Raw genomic sequence first — 18,182 nt, 5'->3', positions numbered from 1 at the left:
TAAGCTAACGCTCACACCTGTGACGTAATAAAAGAATAAAATAATATGTTAGTAGGATTTAAATTCAAAGAGGTGAAGACTCCTACCTTAGAAAACTTATGAGATTTTTCTCTCTGGTCGAAACACAGTGAACTCCTCTCTCTAGCCGAATTTTTATCGGAAGCTCCCTCTCAAATATTTGTGTGTAAGTGACCTCATTGTCTCGAAAAATAGTCCATTCTTTTTAAAAATAAAATGAAATAATTATTTCTGCTTATTATCATGAATTTTAGGCGTGATAAATTTTATGCGCACGCGACTTCATTATCTTGAAAAATAATATTTTTAATAAAAATTGTGATATTTTATCTATGTTAGAAATTTTAAATGCTGTAAATTCTTAGAAAAATAAATTTATTTATTTTTCTTGTCTATTGTTAGAAAATTTTAGATACTATCAAATTATTAGAAATAAATGTGATATTTATGCTCTTAGTAAAATTGTGAGATTTCTTTCTACTGTTTTTAAATATTTAGACATTGTAACTTTCATGTGCAAATGACTGCCTTATTAGCATTTGATTATAGCATTGTTGTGAAATGTTTATTTGTAAATTAACATCCCATAAATTGTGATAATTCCGTATTTTTTAATTTCTATAAGAGTTTTACTATACATATTAAACTGGCAATTATGCTATAATGTCTTTACAAACTGCTACCTTCTAAATTTGAGCCCAAATATTTGATTGGTTATTTTAAAAATGTTATTGAAAGTGACTGTTATTAATGGTTTCAGTGAAATTCATATTAATGATTTTAGTGATAAATTGAGTACATGATATTGCTGCTTTCGAATGTTTAAAGAGATTTAGAAATACTTTAAGTATACAAGTGGACTCATCCGGTTCGCCGGTGAGGTATAAGTGGACCTATCTGGGACGTCGGTAGGGATTAAGTGGACTCATCCGGTACGTCGGTGAGGTATAAGTGGACCTGCAGGGATTAAGTGGACCTATCTGAGATGTCGATAAGGATTAAGTGGACCTATCAGGACGCTGATGGGGTATATAGGTGACCTACTTGGGACGCCAGTAGGGTATTTTGTGAAATCCTTTGAATTATGCACTGCTGTTAAAGTGTTATATGCATTTCAATCATTTGGATTGTGTTTAATTGTACATTTCTGAAAGTGGAATTGTTATCTATAAATGCTAGTGCTCGCATTATTTTTTATTGACCTCCATTTTGAAAGTTTGTTTATATCTTTCATCGATGATTATTTTTAGGATTATGATGATCACTTACTGAGTAGCCAAACTCATAAAACTATGGTAAACATTTTTTCAGGATAACTGCGGATTCATTTTGAGTGCTAGTCAAGATCAACCTTTGAAGATATTGTTGTTGTGCTAGCTTTCTTTTGTTACTTTGTAGGACTTCGCCACTGTAAATTTGTTCTATCAAGAGATGTATATATGTTTTGGACTGTCACATCTCAAGAATATCTGTATTGTAATTTCTTGGGGTGTGACACTATATCCCTACTAAACTACCAAAAAATAAAAGGGTGAGCCTAGTTCCAGCAAAATAGTGGGAAGAAACGGGACCCCTTTATGAATTGATTGGTTTTGCTAGAGAACTTTTATTTTTTATTATTTTTAAATTTTAATTTTTTATTTGCTAGTTCATTCATCCGGATCGCAGATCTAGACTTGATGATTCGTCGAATCAGACCGGTTTTATAGACGATTCAGGTCACCAATTCATTTATTTTAAATTGTCTAATTCTATAATAATAAAACAGACTAGTCTATGCTTGCTACTTTGAAATGGGCATTAGCATTTAGACATCTCTGTTTTTTTTTTTGAAAAATATCTTTATATCTCATATTTTTAAGTTTTATTTATGGATAAACCAAAGGTTTAAAAAAATATCTTCTAACCCCTTGGCCATTTTAAATATATTTTTTAACCTAAACAATTGTGAGAAAGATATGTTATTTCTAAACCCAATCATTTCTCTCTCTTCATTTACATACCCTAAATTTTTCTTGTTCTCTCTCTTCCTACGTCTCTCTCACTCTCTCTCCTCCAATGTTTCTCCAAACATTTATCTCTCTCCTCCTGCTAATCTTTTACCTCCATGAAGCCCTTTTATTTCTCTAAAAGTTTGGGAGGATGGCTTTTAGAAAATACATATATTTTTAGATTTGTTTGGTTTAAAAAAACAAGTTTAAATTAGCTTAGGGGGTTAGAATAAATAAAATATATAATTTTAATGTCCCAATCTATATTTTAAAACCTTGGGTCTATTGTGAAATGAAAATTAAAAATACGAGATATAGAGATATTTTTCTTTCTTTTTTTTAGTTAAAAGTTAAAACATAGCATCTTCATGCCATAGTTAACGTAAGAGAGAGACCCCTACCTTATCTCTAAAGGCAAGAGTAGCAATGGGTAGGGTAGTTGCTCTAGCTGGGTTGGCTCGAAGCTAAAGGCCACAAAATATAATACGAGGACCGGGGAAGGCCCTAATCACACCATAGCCAAGGGGTTGGGTCAGGTTAGCTTCCACAATGTTTTTATTTTATACTTATTTATTTATTTATTCTTTAAATCTCGTAGGTCTAGACGGTCCTAGGCCAAGGCTCATTTGGCTTGACACGGGCCAGCCCTATTAGGACCTTAGGGCTGGCCGGCCTATATGCAGGTGGGTCACATAGAAAGTGATTATTGCTGTATATCTATAGGGGGGATAGAGAGAGAGAGAGAGTAATGACATAGGTTAATATCTATGTAGGGGGGATTGTATATGATGAGACCCCTTATCATTATTAGAATGTCATAATTACTCATAGCCATTCGATGTCAAATTGGATGCTTAGAGTGTATAAAAAGATTCAAGATTTGTTTTTCAAACTTTGAGCCTAGTCAATGACACACTCACAACTACCTAATATGAAATATGATGAACAACCCTTGTACCACGGGTGGCAATGGACCCGGACCCAACCCGAGACTTGAGGAGTAACCCCGATCGGGGTCTCGGTATGGGTCCAAAAATTGGACCCGACGGGTTGGCTCCATGTTAAAATCTTAGACCTATATAGATATGTTAATTTTTGGGTTGGATCCGAGTCCGGTGGGACCTGTCCCAACTTGACCCGTTGCCACCCTACCTTATATTAAAAGTAAATGATCTCTTGTATACTTCACTAAAAAGAACAAAAAAAAATAGGATGAATTTTTTGGGGTACACCTCGCTTCTACATTATACGCCATTGTATGCTTGATCGAACCCATAGTTTACAGGAAAAGGAGTGCAAGTTAACGTCCAAAAGGGGACCATGATGCTTAATCCCATGAACTTGTGAATTTTGGATAAATGGGTTTCATTTTGATTATAGGAGCCTGTGATTTATTGTATGCCCCACTTAAAAGAATGGTGGTCACTGTTGAGTGATACCGAAATCGGGAGGGCTCTTACACACGTCATATTTGTTTTGGAAAATATTTTCACTAAAAAATCCCTTGATGTGGCCAGGTGTGAGAATATTATCAGATTATTTGGTCCGAGTGCATCTTTTTACACCAATTGGTAGGTAATTGATGTAAAAATATTGTCACATCTAACCATACAAATTTTTTTCATGTGAAAATATTTATCCTAAATTATTTTTATGCGAACGAAATGTGCCCTTACTTTCTTCATTATTTGAAGGATAGGAAACCAACTTGAAAAAAGGAAAAGCCCCAAAAAAAATGGAAAATATAATTTATGAATTATGAAATAGAGAAAATAAGTTTGTGTGAGAGATTTTCCACAAATGAAATGTACATCTATATCTCTCCCCATATTACTATTTTTTCCCTTTTTTTGAGTAGTTTTGCAGTATGAATCGAATTTCAAAATCTATTTCATATCTCTACCCTTGTATGTTTTCTTGTTTTTCTAAGTCATTAACAATATGAATCGAACTTAAGATATAGTATTGTTAACATGAATTGCTAATCAATGAAACTAAAGGTAAAGTTTTATTGGACAAATATGAGACCAATTTTGTTTTTAAGAGGCATAATGTTTAGCCGTCAAGAAATAACATATCTATAAGATATGTCTAGCTGAGACAATGATGTTGAGATGGATGAAAAACAAGACAAAAAAGTAATAAAATTTGAAATGAATTCACTTGAAAGAACTTAGGTGTGACTCAAATGGACGATGAAAAAAAGTAGACGTAGGTGGTCAGTGCATGTACAATGCATACTTAATACAACATCTATTAAAAAATACAAGTTGATTAAAACAAAGATAAAAATGACCAGAGGTCAATCCAAAAGATATGTACGGAACTAACGAGAAAAGATACGACTTATAACCCCACTAAATGCATGGCTCTTGACACAAAAAGTTCTATTGATAATGATGATGAATAAGCCCATTCCTTCACAAAAGCAAATATAAAAAAAAATTAAAAATAAAATAATGCTACTCATTATTATTCTCCCAAATTGGGAGGAGTCGCTATACCACTACTATTGAAAGCATATATCCACAAATCCTACTTAGAATCATTCTACCAAATTGGGCGGAATCCCTTTCCATATGGGCAAATGTTGTTGAAAACTTCAAGATAAAATTTCACTTGGGCCCTTAAACAGTTTTTGGCTTTTGATCAAAGAAAATATCTTTTTATTGTCAATTTTTAACTCTCCAAAGTGAAAAATAAGAGGACGAAGGGATATTTTCCTTTTTATTAATAGAAATTTTGTGTTAATATTTAAAAAAATCTCCCTAACGTGAAAAATAGAATTAAATTCTCATAAAATTTTGGTGGTAACAAATCAAATTATGAGAGAGATTAGTATCACCACCAGTTTTTTGGGTGGGAGTAGTAAAATGTTTGGCGCCAATTAGTAAACAGGATTTATCGAAATAAGTTGTTCCCAGTCAAAATAGAAAGAGTAAATTAGAAAACAACCACCGACAAAGGTTAGTTTAGTCATTTTTTGCACACACAATTCCAACACCGGACAGATACATATTCTATTTCGATGGCGTATTGCCTTCAACTTCATCAAATTTTACTCCATTTGCCCTCTTCAAATTAATGCACGCCATCCAATCAACGCCTCGCACCCTCTCTCTCTCTAAAACGTAGTGCGCTCTCTCTCTAAAGTTCCTCTCTCTCTAAAATCGCTTGCGTCTTTATTCTCTAAAATTGCTTCTCTCTCTCTCTCTCTAAAACTGCTTATCTCTCTCTCTACAATCATGGTGCACACATTCCCGTAAGCACATTGAAGATTCTGATTCGTGCTCTCGCATGTCCTCTCTCTCTCTCTCTCTCTCCTCAAAGTTTTCATTTGATAAATCTCTATTTATAAGGAAACTAGCAGCGAAAATCGAGCTCTGTATCAGATTTTAATGGGCAATGGTCCGGCCCTTTGATAGCAACATACTTCTCACAAATACTAAAACCCTTAGAATCGATTCATTGAGAGAGGACCGAGTGGACATTGCTTCTTGCGAGTCGTCTTCCTTACTGGCCGATTCCATGGCTGGTCTTGAAGAGAGTCCAAAAAAGCCCATTGGCGATGAATTTGACCTCAAAGTTCAAGAAGAGACGGCTCACCAGATCAGCCATGGTAAGTATTTGTAATGTTTTAATGTATTTCTTATCCATTTTTCATTTTTTCGAGGAGTTTTGTTCTATTTATTTATTTATTCATTATGTTTTATTCAAATTATATGTTTTGTTATGGGATTAAGCAGTCGTTGACTCGTTGCTATTGATTTATTTTGCAAATTTTCTCTTTATTTTTTCATTTTATGCCGATATCTGATGAAATGAAGTTCTGGTGTGCTTCAGTAACTTGTTATTCTTTTTTCCTTTTATTTACTTTGTTTTTGTTATTTTATAAGTTTCTTATAAATGCCGGTTCTTAAGTATATTTTTTATTTCTTATTTTTGAATTTCTAGTTATTTATTTTCTGTTTTTATGTTTTCTTATTTACAATTTTTATTGCTATCTATCTGTTTATTTATTGAGCTTGCTGGCCTGTGTGGAGTACTGGAGTGACGATTGCTACTATTTTGTTGGTTTCCTCTGTTTTTCTTTTTAGTGTTTCCGATTTCTCTATATATTTGATTTTTTTAGAGAAATATTTATTTATTTACTTTTTCCATTTTATGAAGAATCCTTTAATCGAGTAGTGCCTTAATCTCTAGTCTTTAAAGTTTTCTACTGATCTTTCTTTCCCCCCCTTCTGTCATTACAATGGGCCGGTGTGTTCTTAATTTGTTGTTATTGTTTATACTACTTTAGGAGAGAAACTTATTGGTTTTTACGATGAATTTTTCATCTTTCCTTTTTTGCAGATCCTTGGTATCAAGTTGCGTTTGTTCTTACAACTGGGGTTAACAGTGCATACGTTTTGGGATATTCTGGCACAATTATGGTTTATTTAGGTTGGTTTGCTGGCACAATTGGGTTAATTGCCGCCGCTGCCATATCGCTATATGCCAATTCTCTTCTTGCCAAGCTTCATGAAGTTGGGGGAAAAAGGCACATTAGATATAGGGACCTCGCAGGCCATATTTATGGTAAACCAATTTTTTCCATCGTATCATTTGAATATTGTGTAAAACCTCTGCAATTCTTTTTTTCTCCAAAAAAAAAACAGAGAAAAAATGGTTGGACCTCTTTGGTAGTGTTACTTATCCATCATAATCTTTTTTCTCATTATTATGTCCTTAGTTGTGTCTGTGCGATTACAATCGAGTCACTGACTGTAGAAGTGATTAATGAGATAGATAATTGTGTTGCATGTTTGGGATGCGTCTTGCTTTTCTTCCATTATTTCTTTCTATGTTTGTAGGAAGATCATTGAATTGCTTTAAGAATTTCAGCTCATCTTGTTTAGTCTTATTTTCTGAGGCAATTTATTCAGCTGTAATATTAAATTGCACTATCATTTTATTTGATTAGATGCAGATGGCTAGTGTAATTATAGGGCTAAGTGCAGGTAACTAGTATAATTATCTTCATTCGATGGAATGAAAATTATGACCATGAAGCAGAACATTTAATGAAATTTACTTATGTTTTTGGGGCCTATGATATGATGGATTCTTCATACAAGAAGATCATATGCTTTATCAAAAAAAAAAAGATCATATGATTGAAGGGATGCCTATAGTTTATCATATTTTAATACTCTTCTATGATAATTTGCCTCCTACACAAAGAAAATGTCATATTTATTGAGTTTCCATCTCGTGGGCGTTTGTTCAGATGTATTCCATTTCATGATATTCTTCTTTTTCTACTACTATCTACTCTCTCTCTCTCCATATTTAGGACAAGAAGTGCTTTTCTGTCTCTCTTTTGTCTTTTGTCAAGCGTAGCTCTCTTAAACCCGAATCCTCAAATATATGCATCAGCTGATAAAGTCTTTGTTTGCCGATTCTCTAGACTCTGGAGAGCTAGGCAAGGTTCACTAATATTGTGATACCTCTATGTTGCAGGTAGGAAGATGTATTCTCTTACATGGGCCTTGCAATATGTAAACCTCTTTATGATTAACACTGGATACATCATATTGGCTGGGCAAGCTTTGAAGGTACAACTCCATTATCCAATTATGCTTTATATGCGTAATATTGTCTTTATCAGATGTATTTGTGTTTTAACATTCAGGTAAAGAAAGCAGATGGATTTATCATGACATATCTAACAGAAACGAATTATCTCATGATTTTCTTTTTATGTTCACAAGGGACAAGCAAAAAATTTACTCCGTATTGAGCGTTTTGGAATAAACAAAATGTGCGTATAATATTTCTTCAGCAGATTACCTGTGATCAGGAGGCATGAAATATTTGGCTAATACATGTGATAAATTTATGTGGCATTTGTTTACTGTTCAATATATTTAATCATTATCCTCAGAATCTTGATGCATAGACCAACTTTCTTTTCTTTGCTTTCTACTGGCAATAAAAATCATACGAAAAGAAAAAAATTACAAAATCTTACTTCATGCATAGACCTAATTGTTAAATATATTTTATAAATGACAAGGAGCTGGGCTGCCACTAAGGAAAACTTATAGGTTGATTTTTGGGCAGATCCTCATTGGGAGTACCGAGTACATAACTGTGTTTAATCATAAAATGCACTCTGGCAGCTCAATTATGTAACATGAGATATCTGGTATGTTCAAATGGCCACCATTAAATGTAGCAAAAAACAAAACTTATACATTTCCCAAATCTTGCTCAAAACTGTTGGTTGCTTGTCATACCAAAAGCACGATTCCTACCGTGCTCAAAACATTCTAATCTCTAACCTTGTAATAGCTGCACCTTTGATTTTTCAAATTACAAGGGTTCAATTTGACCTGATTTTCTACTGGGGATTGGCCAGTGAACCAATCTGCACACAACTGCACCAGATCTTTATCTTTATCTTGGAAAAGCAATCGTGACGTTGGCATATATTAGTTTGAAGTGTGTGTGTGTGTGTTTGAACTTAGAGTACTAAAGAAAACAAAATGTTAACAAGAAGTGTTGTAGCATGATAGTCTCCTTTCTATTTTCAATAAAAAGATGATCTTTTTACCCCAAAGAGAGAAGATATTCTTTTTCCTAATATTCTTACTCCATTTGCAGGCGATATATGTTTTATTCAGGGATGATCATGCTTTAAAGCTTCCATACTGTATTATAATTGCTGGAGTTGTATGTGCTATGTTTGCCTTTGCAACTCCTCATTTATCTGCTTTGCGGGTGTGGCTTGGATTTTCAACATTCTTCGGCCTTGTATACATTGTAATAGGTTTTGTGTTGTCTCTTAAAGATGGTATTTGCTTCTCCTTCTGACATCTAATATTTCCTCTCTTTACACAGCCCCTAATTTCTTAGAATGCTTAAAACTAGAACCCTGGTCAAATAGCTTTACCGTTCTGTTCCCAAAATATTATTTGGAAAATACCATGACGTTACTTTCAACACCTGCATAGATTGTGCAGGTGGTCCAGAAACACAATATATCAAGATAGTACCTGGAAACATCGATTATGTAAATTGTCGACCTTACCCCTCATACATTGTTTGGAATAAATACCAATTAATTGTGGGCAGGAAGATAAAATAACCTGTTATAAAATAGTCATTTAAAGAGATTTGATTAGGCCAAGTACTATCCTGATATTTCAAGTTTTTGGACCATACCCATGATCTATGCTTCCGTTCGAGGTACTATCCTGATATTTTTCTCTTGCTCTTGTCAAGGGCTTTAGACTGTGTTGCTATCTTCCAGGAATCTCGGTATACTGACTGCTCAGTTGTATTATTTTCTCCCTTGCACATCTTTTAAATTTCTGAGAACTTTCTCAAAACTTTACATGAAATATAATCTATGCACCCCCTTCACTGTTAGAGGCCAAATCCTTGTAAACTCCTATTGCAGCTTCTTTGGGGATTTGGAGGGAGGAAGAGTAGAATTGCAAGGAGGCTATGTACGCAATATTAAGATAGATTCAAACATTTCACAGGCTTTAGTGAGAAGTTCAGGGGCATCAGGTTATTGTACCGCAGGATATTTCTTCTACATGTTTTTATTTCGTTTCCGTGTAACTTTTTTGCTGACTATCAGTATTATCAGAAAAGAATTGTTTGCCCACTACCAGGTTCATACATGTTTTGGTGGGTTCCACTCTATGTCCATAGCCGTCCATCACTTCATTGGAGGTTGATCCCCCCAATGGGTTATAGTTTTCCACAGGCCACTGGATTGTGGTGTACTTTCCCTCTGGGATATGGTTGACTTTATAGGGACATTGAGGAAGGGGATCTCTTTGTGCTATGGTCATCTTAAATTTAAAGGCAGTCCCCAGAGCATCTTAGAATTGAAAATTTTCTGTCCTTCAATGGAAAGACGTTTTTTCTGAGAAGTTGAATTCTTTAACAATATGTCAGCAGCACCTTATTCTTGTGATAATTTAATTCCCTTTCTCAATAAAGCCATGATTTAGTTGATATATTTTTATCAGTAGCCTTTCTGTAATGATGAGCGATTTCACTGCTGATGCTGTTAAAATGGTAAATGTAAATAATAGCTAAGGCCAAATTTGGAGTTTTTTAGGGTATTCTTTGCACTTCCCAATATGGCACCAGCGCTAATCATAGAGCACATAACTTGTTTCTTTAATGGAAGTGCAATCAAATTTAACGGACTATGGAGAACCATGTACAATTGGAGTCATCACCATCCAATAAAATGATGGATGGTGATGGTGAAAGATTGTGACATAGCACTGGGTCATGTGCTGTTCTAGCAGATCCCTGTCTCTTCAGCAGTGTCCATTTCATTGATCGGTGATGTTGCCATTACTTATGGCTCTCAGATTATTATACTTTCCCTTGTTTTGTTGTATTTGATGCGGGATAAAATTATTCTTATTTCTATTTTTATTCAACTTCAAAGGATGTGTATTTTGATTTTAGCTTTAGGGTTTTTTTTAGTGTTTTTAAGTCTTTTTATGGATTCTAGGGTTTTTCTTTTTATTTTTTATTTACTATTCACTGGTTACTATTCAGAAGTATCGTTCATGGGTTAATGTTCTCAGGGGTAAATATGTCATTACAAATTCTATGATTAAGTTAGGACTTTGGGGTCATTTTATTCTTTTTATGGTCATCTAATGTCCTTGAACAATTAAATAAACATTATTTAAGAGGTTCTTTGGGCCCTTGCGTGGTCATTCCACATGATTTTTAGAAATTGAAAGAGAAAGAAAAACTTAGATTTTTGGAACCTTATAAACTTAGATTTTTGGAACCTTAGCTTGGGGTGCAAGGAAACCCGAGGTTTCTCCTAGTTATTGGTTGTGTTTGGCTTGTTTTCTTGCGGATTTTATTGTTTTCTCAAATTTCCCTACATCAAGTGGTATCAGAGCTCAGGGTTTCTTGAACAACAAAGCTGGAAAACTACAGCTAAGTCTAAAGTTTGCTGATTTTGAGCCATTTTTTTCCAAATCTGCCTAGAACTTGCTAATTTCAGCGTGTTTTTTTGTGATTATTTGCCTAGAGTTTGTGTTTTTATTGAGCCATGCCAGTGAGAAGGGGGTCGTGGGAGGGTTTTTTTTGTAGATCCACTTTGTGATCCCAAAGATGAAGATATTGAAGAACTTAAAAGACAAATTCAGCAGCTGACTCAATAGTTTACAAGTATCATTCATGGGCATGGCAGTGATCTTCTCGCCCAAGATGATATCGAGTACCACCCTTTTCATCTCGGAGCTCCACATGAAAGGGAAAGCACTAGAGTACCTAGATGTCGAGAACATCACTCTAAGGTTTTCAATTTGAAGCATGAAACTTTTTATTTTACAAGAGGTGGTATAAATAATTAGCAAGTTGTAGGTCGAGATTCACCTCTAATATTTGATGTATGGTCAAATAAAGAACAAAATCTTGTAGGATATCCAATCTATAATAAAGAAAAAATTGTTGTGGGTGAAGACGAAGAAAAAAATGATGATGTCAAAGATATCGAAGAGGTGGAGCACTTGAGAAATTTAGGGCATTGGAATAAGAATAGCGCAGCAGAAGTGTGGTTGACTCATAAACCACAAGCCCTGGATTCAGAGTGTAATGAAATAAATGTGGAGAAAGCCTCTAAAAGCCAGAAAATTGAGCTTGAAGTTTTTTACACAATTTTCAATGCAAGTTCAGGGATAGCCAAATTTGATAAGTTTGTATTAATTCCTTAAAATATATACCAGGATTTGTTTGTTGAGGATTTCTTTTTACCACGAATAATATTTGACCTAATAAAGAAGAAGGTTGAAGAAGGTGGTTTTGATGCTAAATTCATCTTAACACACTTCAAAACTCGAGCACAAGTTTTTTCACCAGGGGAGAATGATGTAGGATAAAATTATTCATATTTTTATTCAGTTTCAAAGGATGTGTATTTTGATTTTAATTTTAGAGTTTATTGTTTGGGTTTTTAAGTATTTTAGGGATTCTAGGGTTTTGTTTTTATTTTTTTGGTATTCACTGGTTGCTATTCACGAGTACTGTTGACAGGTTATTGCTCATAGGGGAAAAATGTCATTACAAATTTTATTTCTAAGTTAGTTCTTTTCGGTCATTTTATTCTTTGTATGGATAACTAATGTCTTTGAACAATAAAGTAAGGGAAAAGTTTATATAGATATAAACAATCAAATTAGAGCCTATCTAAAAAATTCACTAGAAGAGGTTGTTTTGATGCCCAAATATCCTCAAATTGATCATCTCGAGATCAAGATGCATGGACATGAGAAAAAAATGGATTTCAAGTTTTGAAAATACTGTATTTTGTAACGCATTTTTTGACCGTCAATTTTCACGAGTATCAATTTTTCATAGATCTGTCGATATACAGTATTTTTTAAGCTTTAAACTTTATAAATAAAGATGAAAATATATTTTAATCACAAAGATTTTTCAGTATCAAAACCACATTTCTCGACACTATTTGAAGGTAGGCTGTAATTTGATTGTTTAGAGCCTAGGCTCTATACACATGATTTTTAAAAAAAAAATTGAAAGAGAAATAAAAGCTTAGGCTTTTGGAACTCTAGCTTGAGGTGTGGAGGAAGCCCTAGGATTTCCTAATTATTGCTAGTGTTTGACATAATTTATTGTTGATTTTACTACTTTCTCAAATTTCCCTATGCATGGAAAAACAAAATGTTATTATGCACCCTAGTAAACGTTTATATGATAATGCATCGTAATAGTTTGTTGTTTCTATGAAAATATTTGTTGTTTCTCACATTGCATGAAAAAAGCTTAGTAACACTACTAGGAAAATATGTTTTTATATACAAATAGTTGTCATATAAAAGAACAGTACCATTAACTTTATTGTGTGATATTTGACTTATGTATCATGGTTTATGTGTCCCTTGATCAATGTAGGAATAAGGAGCCCTTCAAGGGATTACAGCATTCCAGGAACTTCAACAAGCAAAGTATTCACCTCCATTGGTGCCACAGCGAGTCTTGTTTTTGCTTACAATACAGGGATGCTACCTGAGATACAGGTAAATAGCTCTTTGGGCATTCCATATTCCCATACAGAAAAGAAGAGGTTGTTCTCAATGCAGCTATTCTTTTTTTCTTTTGCATCGAACCTCTCATTTAGCTTTAGAGCTGAGTGGGCGAAGTGGAAATGTGCAATAAGAGTTTTCTATGATTGCCACATATCAATGAAGCTGAAAGGAAAGTTTTATAGGACAATTGTGAAACCGGCTTTGATTTATGAGGTGGAATGTTGAGCAGTCAAAAAACAACATACCCATGGGATGAGTGTAGTTGAGATGAGAATGTTAAGATGGATGAGTGGCAAGATAAGAAGGGATAGATACGAAATGAATACATTCAGAAGAACTTAGGTGTATCTTCAATAGGTTATAAGATGAGATAAAGTAGTATTAGGTGGCTAGCCATATACAGCCCAGACCCAGCATAGCACATGTTAGGAGGTGCGAGTTGGTTCAAGTGTAAGGCTGAAAAAGGGTAAAGGCCAAAAAGACTTGGCTGAAAGTAATGAAAAAAGATATGGGGACTTATGACCTCACTGAGGGTATGCCCCTTGATAGAGCAGAATGGCGGACCGGGGTTCCGCCCACCCCAAATAGTTGGGAGAAGGCTCTGATAATGATAATGATAGAACCTCTCATTTGGATTTTATCTTAGCATTCATGTTTGGCATTAAAGATACCATAGTTATTTTAAGTTTTATTTAGAAAAGGGGGTGAGGACTGTGTATGTGTGTGTGTGTGTGTGTGTGAGAGAGAGAGAGAGGGAGAGGGATTTCTTAAGATTTGAGCAATACCATTGATGCAGCAAGGGAAAGAAGGTAATTTCTAGACATCATCTGACGAACCATAATGATTAGAAATTTACTGATAGCACCTAAAGGATTGTTTTCTTGATTTGTTGTGATCTTATTCTACGATGGATTTTGTCAGGCAACTGTGAAGCCACCAGTTGTAAAGAATATGCAGAAAGCCCTCGCCTTTCAGTTCACAGCTGGTGTGCTCCCACTATATGCAGTTACATTTGTTGGGTATTGGGCGTATGGATCCTCAACTTCATCCTATCTCCTTAACAGCGTGACTGGCCCTGTTTGGGTGAAAATGGTGGCAAATGTGGCCGCTTTCTTGCAAACAGTCATTGCTTTGCATGTATGTCTTTTCATCCTCTCTTTTTCTCATTTTTGCTTGTTCACATTCTCTCTCTAATACTACTGCTTCTAACTTATTAAGATCGTTTTGCCATTTGGAAAGTAAGTATATCATGTGCCATACCTTTAGTGTGTAGTATACTATAGATCATCAGGGCATCCCTCACCCCTTCTCCAGATGTAGAGGGAAGAGGAAACTGCAGGTCCTTTTATGGATGTTCATCTACACCATCCTTCTTTAGAAATGAAAGTGGATGGTCCCAATTTTATTGGGTTCACTGTAAACATGATGCGTATCTTATCTTTCCCTAGATTCATTTCATGATGCGTTTGTTTGTTTCCCATTGATAGTAACTCCCCCTTTTTTTAAACTGCAAACAAGTATCCTACACATCTTGGACTTTTTAAAGATGTACCAAGGACTTTGGATTCTCCATGACCTCACCCTTCCATGCAAAACATTTTTCGGTGGGCGCAGTTCCTGTCATTTTTTGAAGAATGGAACTGATGTTTTCTCCTTAATATGGAATGCCCCATGTGGGGTGATGTCAACTAATATATATTTTTAGTTAGTTTATGATATATTCCTTTCTTATAAACTTCTATCTACATTTAAGCATCATTTTGGTAGCAAACGAATGGGTTCTTATCTAAACTTCAGAGTTCCATGGTCTACTCACTTACACTTACCATTGTAAAGCACATAAACTAAAGACATATTTTTCAATATAAATTGGAGACAAGTGTAACTTTTGTGATACTTTGTAAAATTCCTTTAGTTTTTAAAAAAGAATAAAATCTCATGATATTTGTCTGAAATTTTCAACAAAAATGGAGATTTTTGTTACTCTTAGGACACTTATCATTGAAGATTCCAACCATTTCCTCTGCAGATATTTGCAAGCCCAATGTACGAGTACTTGGATACAACATATGGTATGTCTAGACAGGGAAAGACATACTCTATGCAAAGCATCTTATTCCGGGTTGTAGTGAGAGGTGGCTATCTCACTGTAAGCGCCTTTGTCGCTGCTCTCCTACCGTTTCTTGGCGATTTTATGAGCCTGACAGGTGCACTAAGCACCTTCCCTCTAACCTTTGTGCTCGCCAACCACATGTATTTGATGGTGAAGAGGGAGAAACTCAGTTCTCTGCAAAAGGCATGGCATTGGCTTAATGTGTGTGGGTTCAGTTTGTTGGCTGCAGCTGCGGCCGTTGCCGCAGTGAGGCTCATTGTTGTGGACTCGAGAACGTATCATGTATTTGCTGATATCTGAGCCATGTATATTAGGTCTTTTTCATTTCTTATGATACTATTAAGTTTTTCCATAAATTAAAGCGATTTGTTGGCATTTAGTTGTGGGAATCTCTCTTGTGCATTGACCTATTGGGTGACATTTGACCTCTATTATTTCTAGGAGGTGGTGGAATCGTGTGGTCCTTTAATGGAGTTGGTTTTTAAAGCATTAAAATAAGGGAAAAGTGGAAATAGAGCCGAGGCTCTAAACAATCAAATTTGAGCCTACCGCAAAAATTTTACTAGAAGAGGTTTTTCTGGTGCCCAAATATCTTCAAATGGATCATCTCGATATCAAGATGGATAGATATGAAAAAAGATAGATTTCAAGTTTTGGAAGTAGTGTATTGTGTAACACATTTTTTGACGGTCGATTTTCAAGATTTCAAGTTTTCATAAATCTATCGATCTACACTATTTTTGAAGTTAAAATATATTTTCAGTCTGTCACAAAGATTTTCAATATTTAAACCACATTTATTGACATTATTTGAAGGTAGGCTCTAATGTGATTGTTTAGAGCCTAGGCTCTATACAAACCGCACCCATAAAATAATCACCTACATGCCCAATCAGTTTGCAGTTGTTCCCACCCCATCATTGCTTGAATCTCCCCGTCTTTTACTATTGTATAAAGGAAAAAGTTTATATGGGGATGCTACCTTATAATGTAGGACTATGGATGCCCCTCAACAATCCACCGGAAAAGGTAGTTTTAGTGTTGAAAAGCCCTTTGATTGATTATCTCGACATCGAGATGTATGACTATGAAAAATAAAAAGATTTTAAGTCTCAAAAATAGTGCATTTTACAACATATTATCTACACCGTCTATTTTCAAGATTTTCATATATTTATGGATCTACTTGATTTTAACCATCTTTGAAATTTAAAATTTTATAATTAAATATAAAAATATATTTTGAGATAATTGTAATAACATTTTATATCAAAATTATATAACATGATAAAATTTGCTGATGCACCTGACCAACTCAGACTCGCCAATTTTGATTTGGATACTTGGAATCTGAACTATGCTCTCTCAAAGGTTCACTAATGACTTGACTCTTGATAGATCTTTTCGTATGTTTTTGAAAAGAGGACTCGAAGATTATTCGTTTCCTGAAATAAAAAATGAAAATTATGGTGGATAGAGATACCATACAAACTTCTTTGATAAAACCTAATTCAATTTTTGAAAATTGAAAGACAATTGTTGAAAGCCCCAATACTACTACTTAGACTTAGAATCTAGAGCCCAATTCAATTTTTGAAAACTAATATTTTATCATATTAAAAAAGGGTTGGGAGATGTGACCCTTTCTATTACAATAAATTTTATTACTTTTTTATCCCTATAAATTTTAGGGAAATTATTATTAATATCCCTTATATTTCTTGAAATTTAAAAAGTACATAAAAGTTTCCTATATTATAACCGTACCGATTTGGTAAGAACTGCTACGCCCTTGGATCGATGGAAAATTTTAAATACATGAAAAAAGAAGCGAAAAAAATGGATACGCTCATAATATATGAACATTTAGTATTTTTTAAATTTCTGAAAATAAGAGGGATATCATTGAGTATTCAATGGGAGTTAAAAATGGACAGCTTGCTCCCTAGAAGCATCAAATCTTTTGGCTTAATAACTTATTTGTGATTATATTAATTTTTAAAACCGATATAATTTTATGTTTCATTGCAGTATATTGCAATATTTGAATTAGGGTTTTATACGTGCTTCTTTTTTCTGTTTCTTTCAATTCACACTTTTTTTTAGGTTGGGTTTTGGTGAATTTGAGCAATTTAAAGTTAAATCGTTATCTTATAGGGATCTAGTTCAGATTTCACGAGTAGCATTGGACTGGACATCTTCCTCTCTTTTTTTATATTTTTTTTATTTTTATTTTTTTTTCATTTTGCCTTGGTTATCTCGTTAGGAGTAATTTATACAAGTTATTATCATCATCAAAGCTTTTTTTAAGTAACTCATACATTTATTTTGTAGGGTTTTAGGACCCAAAACATATATTAAGTCACTTCCAATAATCCATGAATTTGGACGTAGAAACAATGAAAACTTGATGATCTTTGAAGAAAATGAAATAAACAAACCATACAAAGACCCTTTTTCAAAACTTCATAGGTCATTCTTTTCGGTGAAAACTGGGTTCATAACTTGAAATTTCGAACCCATCTGTAAGTCGAAAAAGAAATACGCAAGTTAGAAACTTGAAGATTTATTTGGGTTTTCTTGGAAAAATAAATAAATCCCTCAAAGTCAAGATATGACTATAAAGAATGACAAATGAGGGTTTTTTTTTTTTCCCAACTAATTGAGGTTGGCTATACGAATCATAATCCTCCATTCCACCCTATTAACGGATTTTTTTTAAGAAAAAAGTTTATGTAGAGACGAGGCTCAAACAATCAAATTAGAGCCCACCTCAAAAATTTCACTAGAAGAGGTTGTTTTGATGCCTAAATATCCTCAAATTGATCATCTTGACATCAAGATGCAGGACCATGAGAAAAAAAAGATTTCAAGTATTGAAAATAGTGCATCTTATAGCGCATTTTTGGACCCTCAATTTTCAAGATTTTCAAACTTTTCTTAGATTTGCTCGATTTACACTATTTTTTAAACTTT

The 18,182-nt window shown here is 34.1% G+C and overlaps 1 protein-coding gene across 2 annotated transcripts; it reads left to right on the top strand.

The window, feature by feature from the left end:
* The first annotated feature begins 5,355 nt into the window (after positions 1-5,355).
* On the top strand, positions 5,356-15,581 carry LOC18437785 (putative proline transporter 2). Of its 2 annotated transcripts, XM_006847984.4 has the most exons (7): positions 5,356-5,628; positions 6,363-6,587; positions 7,512-7,606; positions 8,658-8,847; positions 12,960-13,084; positions 14,015-14,230; positions 15,123-15,581. In XM_006847984.4, the coding sequence occupies exons 1-7, from the start codon at positions 5,415-5,417 to the stop codon at positions 15,504-15,506; spliced, it is 1,449 nt and encodes a 482-aa protein (XP_006848047.1). In that variant the 5' UTR covers positions 5,356-5,414; the 3' UTR covers positions 15,507-15,581. The 2 variants fall into 2 exon arrangements, with proteins under 2 accessions (XP_006848047.1, XP_088729500.1); XM_088873374.1 differs by lacking the exons at positions 5,356-5,628; positions 6,363-6,587; positions 7,512-7,606; positions 8,658-8,847 and adding an exon at positions 9,264-9,569.
* Positions 15,582-18,182: the final 2,601 nt, after the last annotated feature.

Source organism: Amborella trichopoda, chromosome 8 (assembly GCF_054954075.1).
Source record: "Amborella trichopoda isolate Santa Cruz 75 chromosome 8, AtrichopodaSantaCruz75HAP2 v2.0, whole genome shotgun sequence".
In the NCBI taxonomy this organism is placed as follows: domain Eukaryota; kingdom Viridiplantae; phylum Streptophyta; class Magnoliopsida; order Amborellales; family Amborellaceae; genus Amborella; species Amborella trichopoda.
Note: the sequence above shows the minus strand (reverse complement) of the source record. Positions and strands in the feature narration are given on the sequence as shown.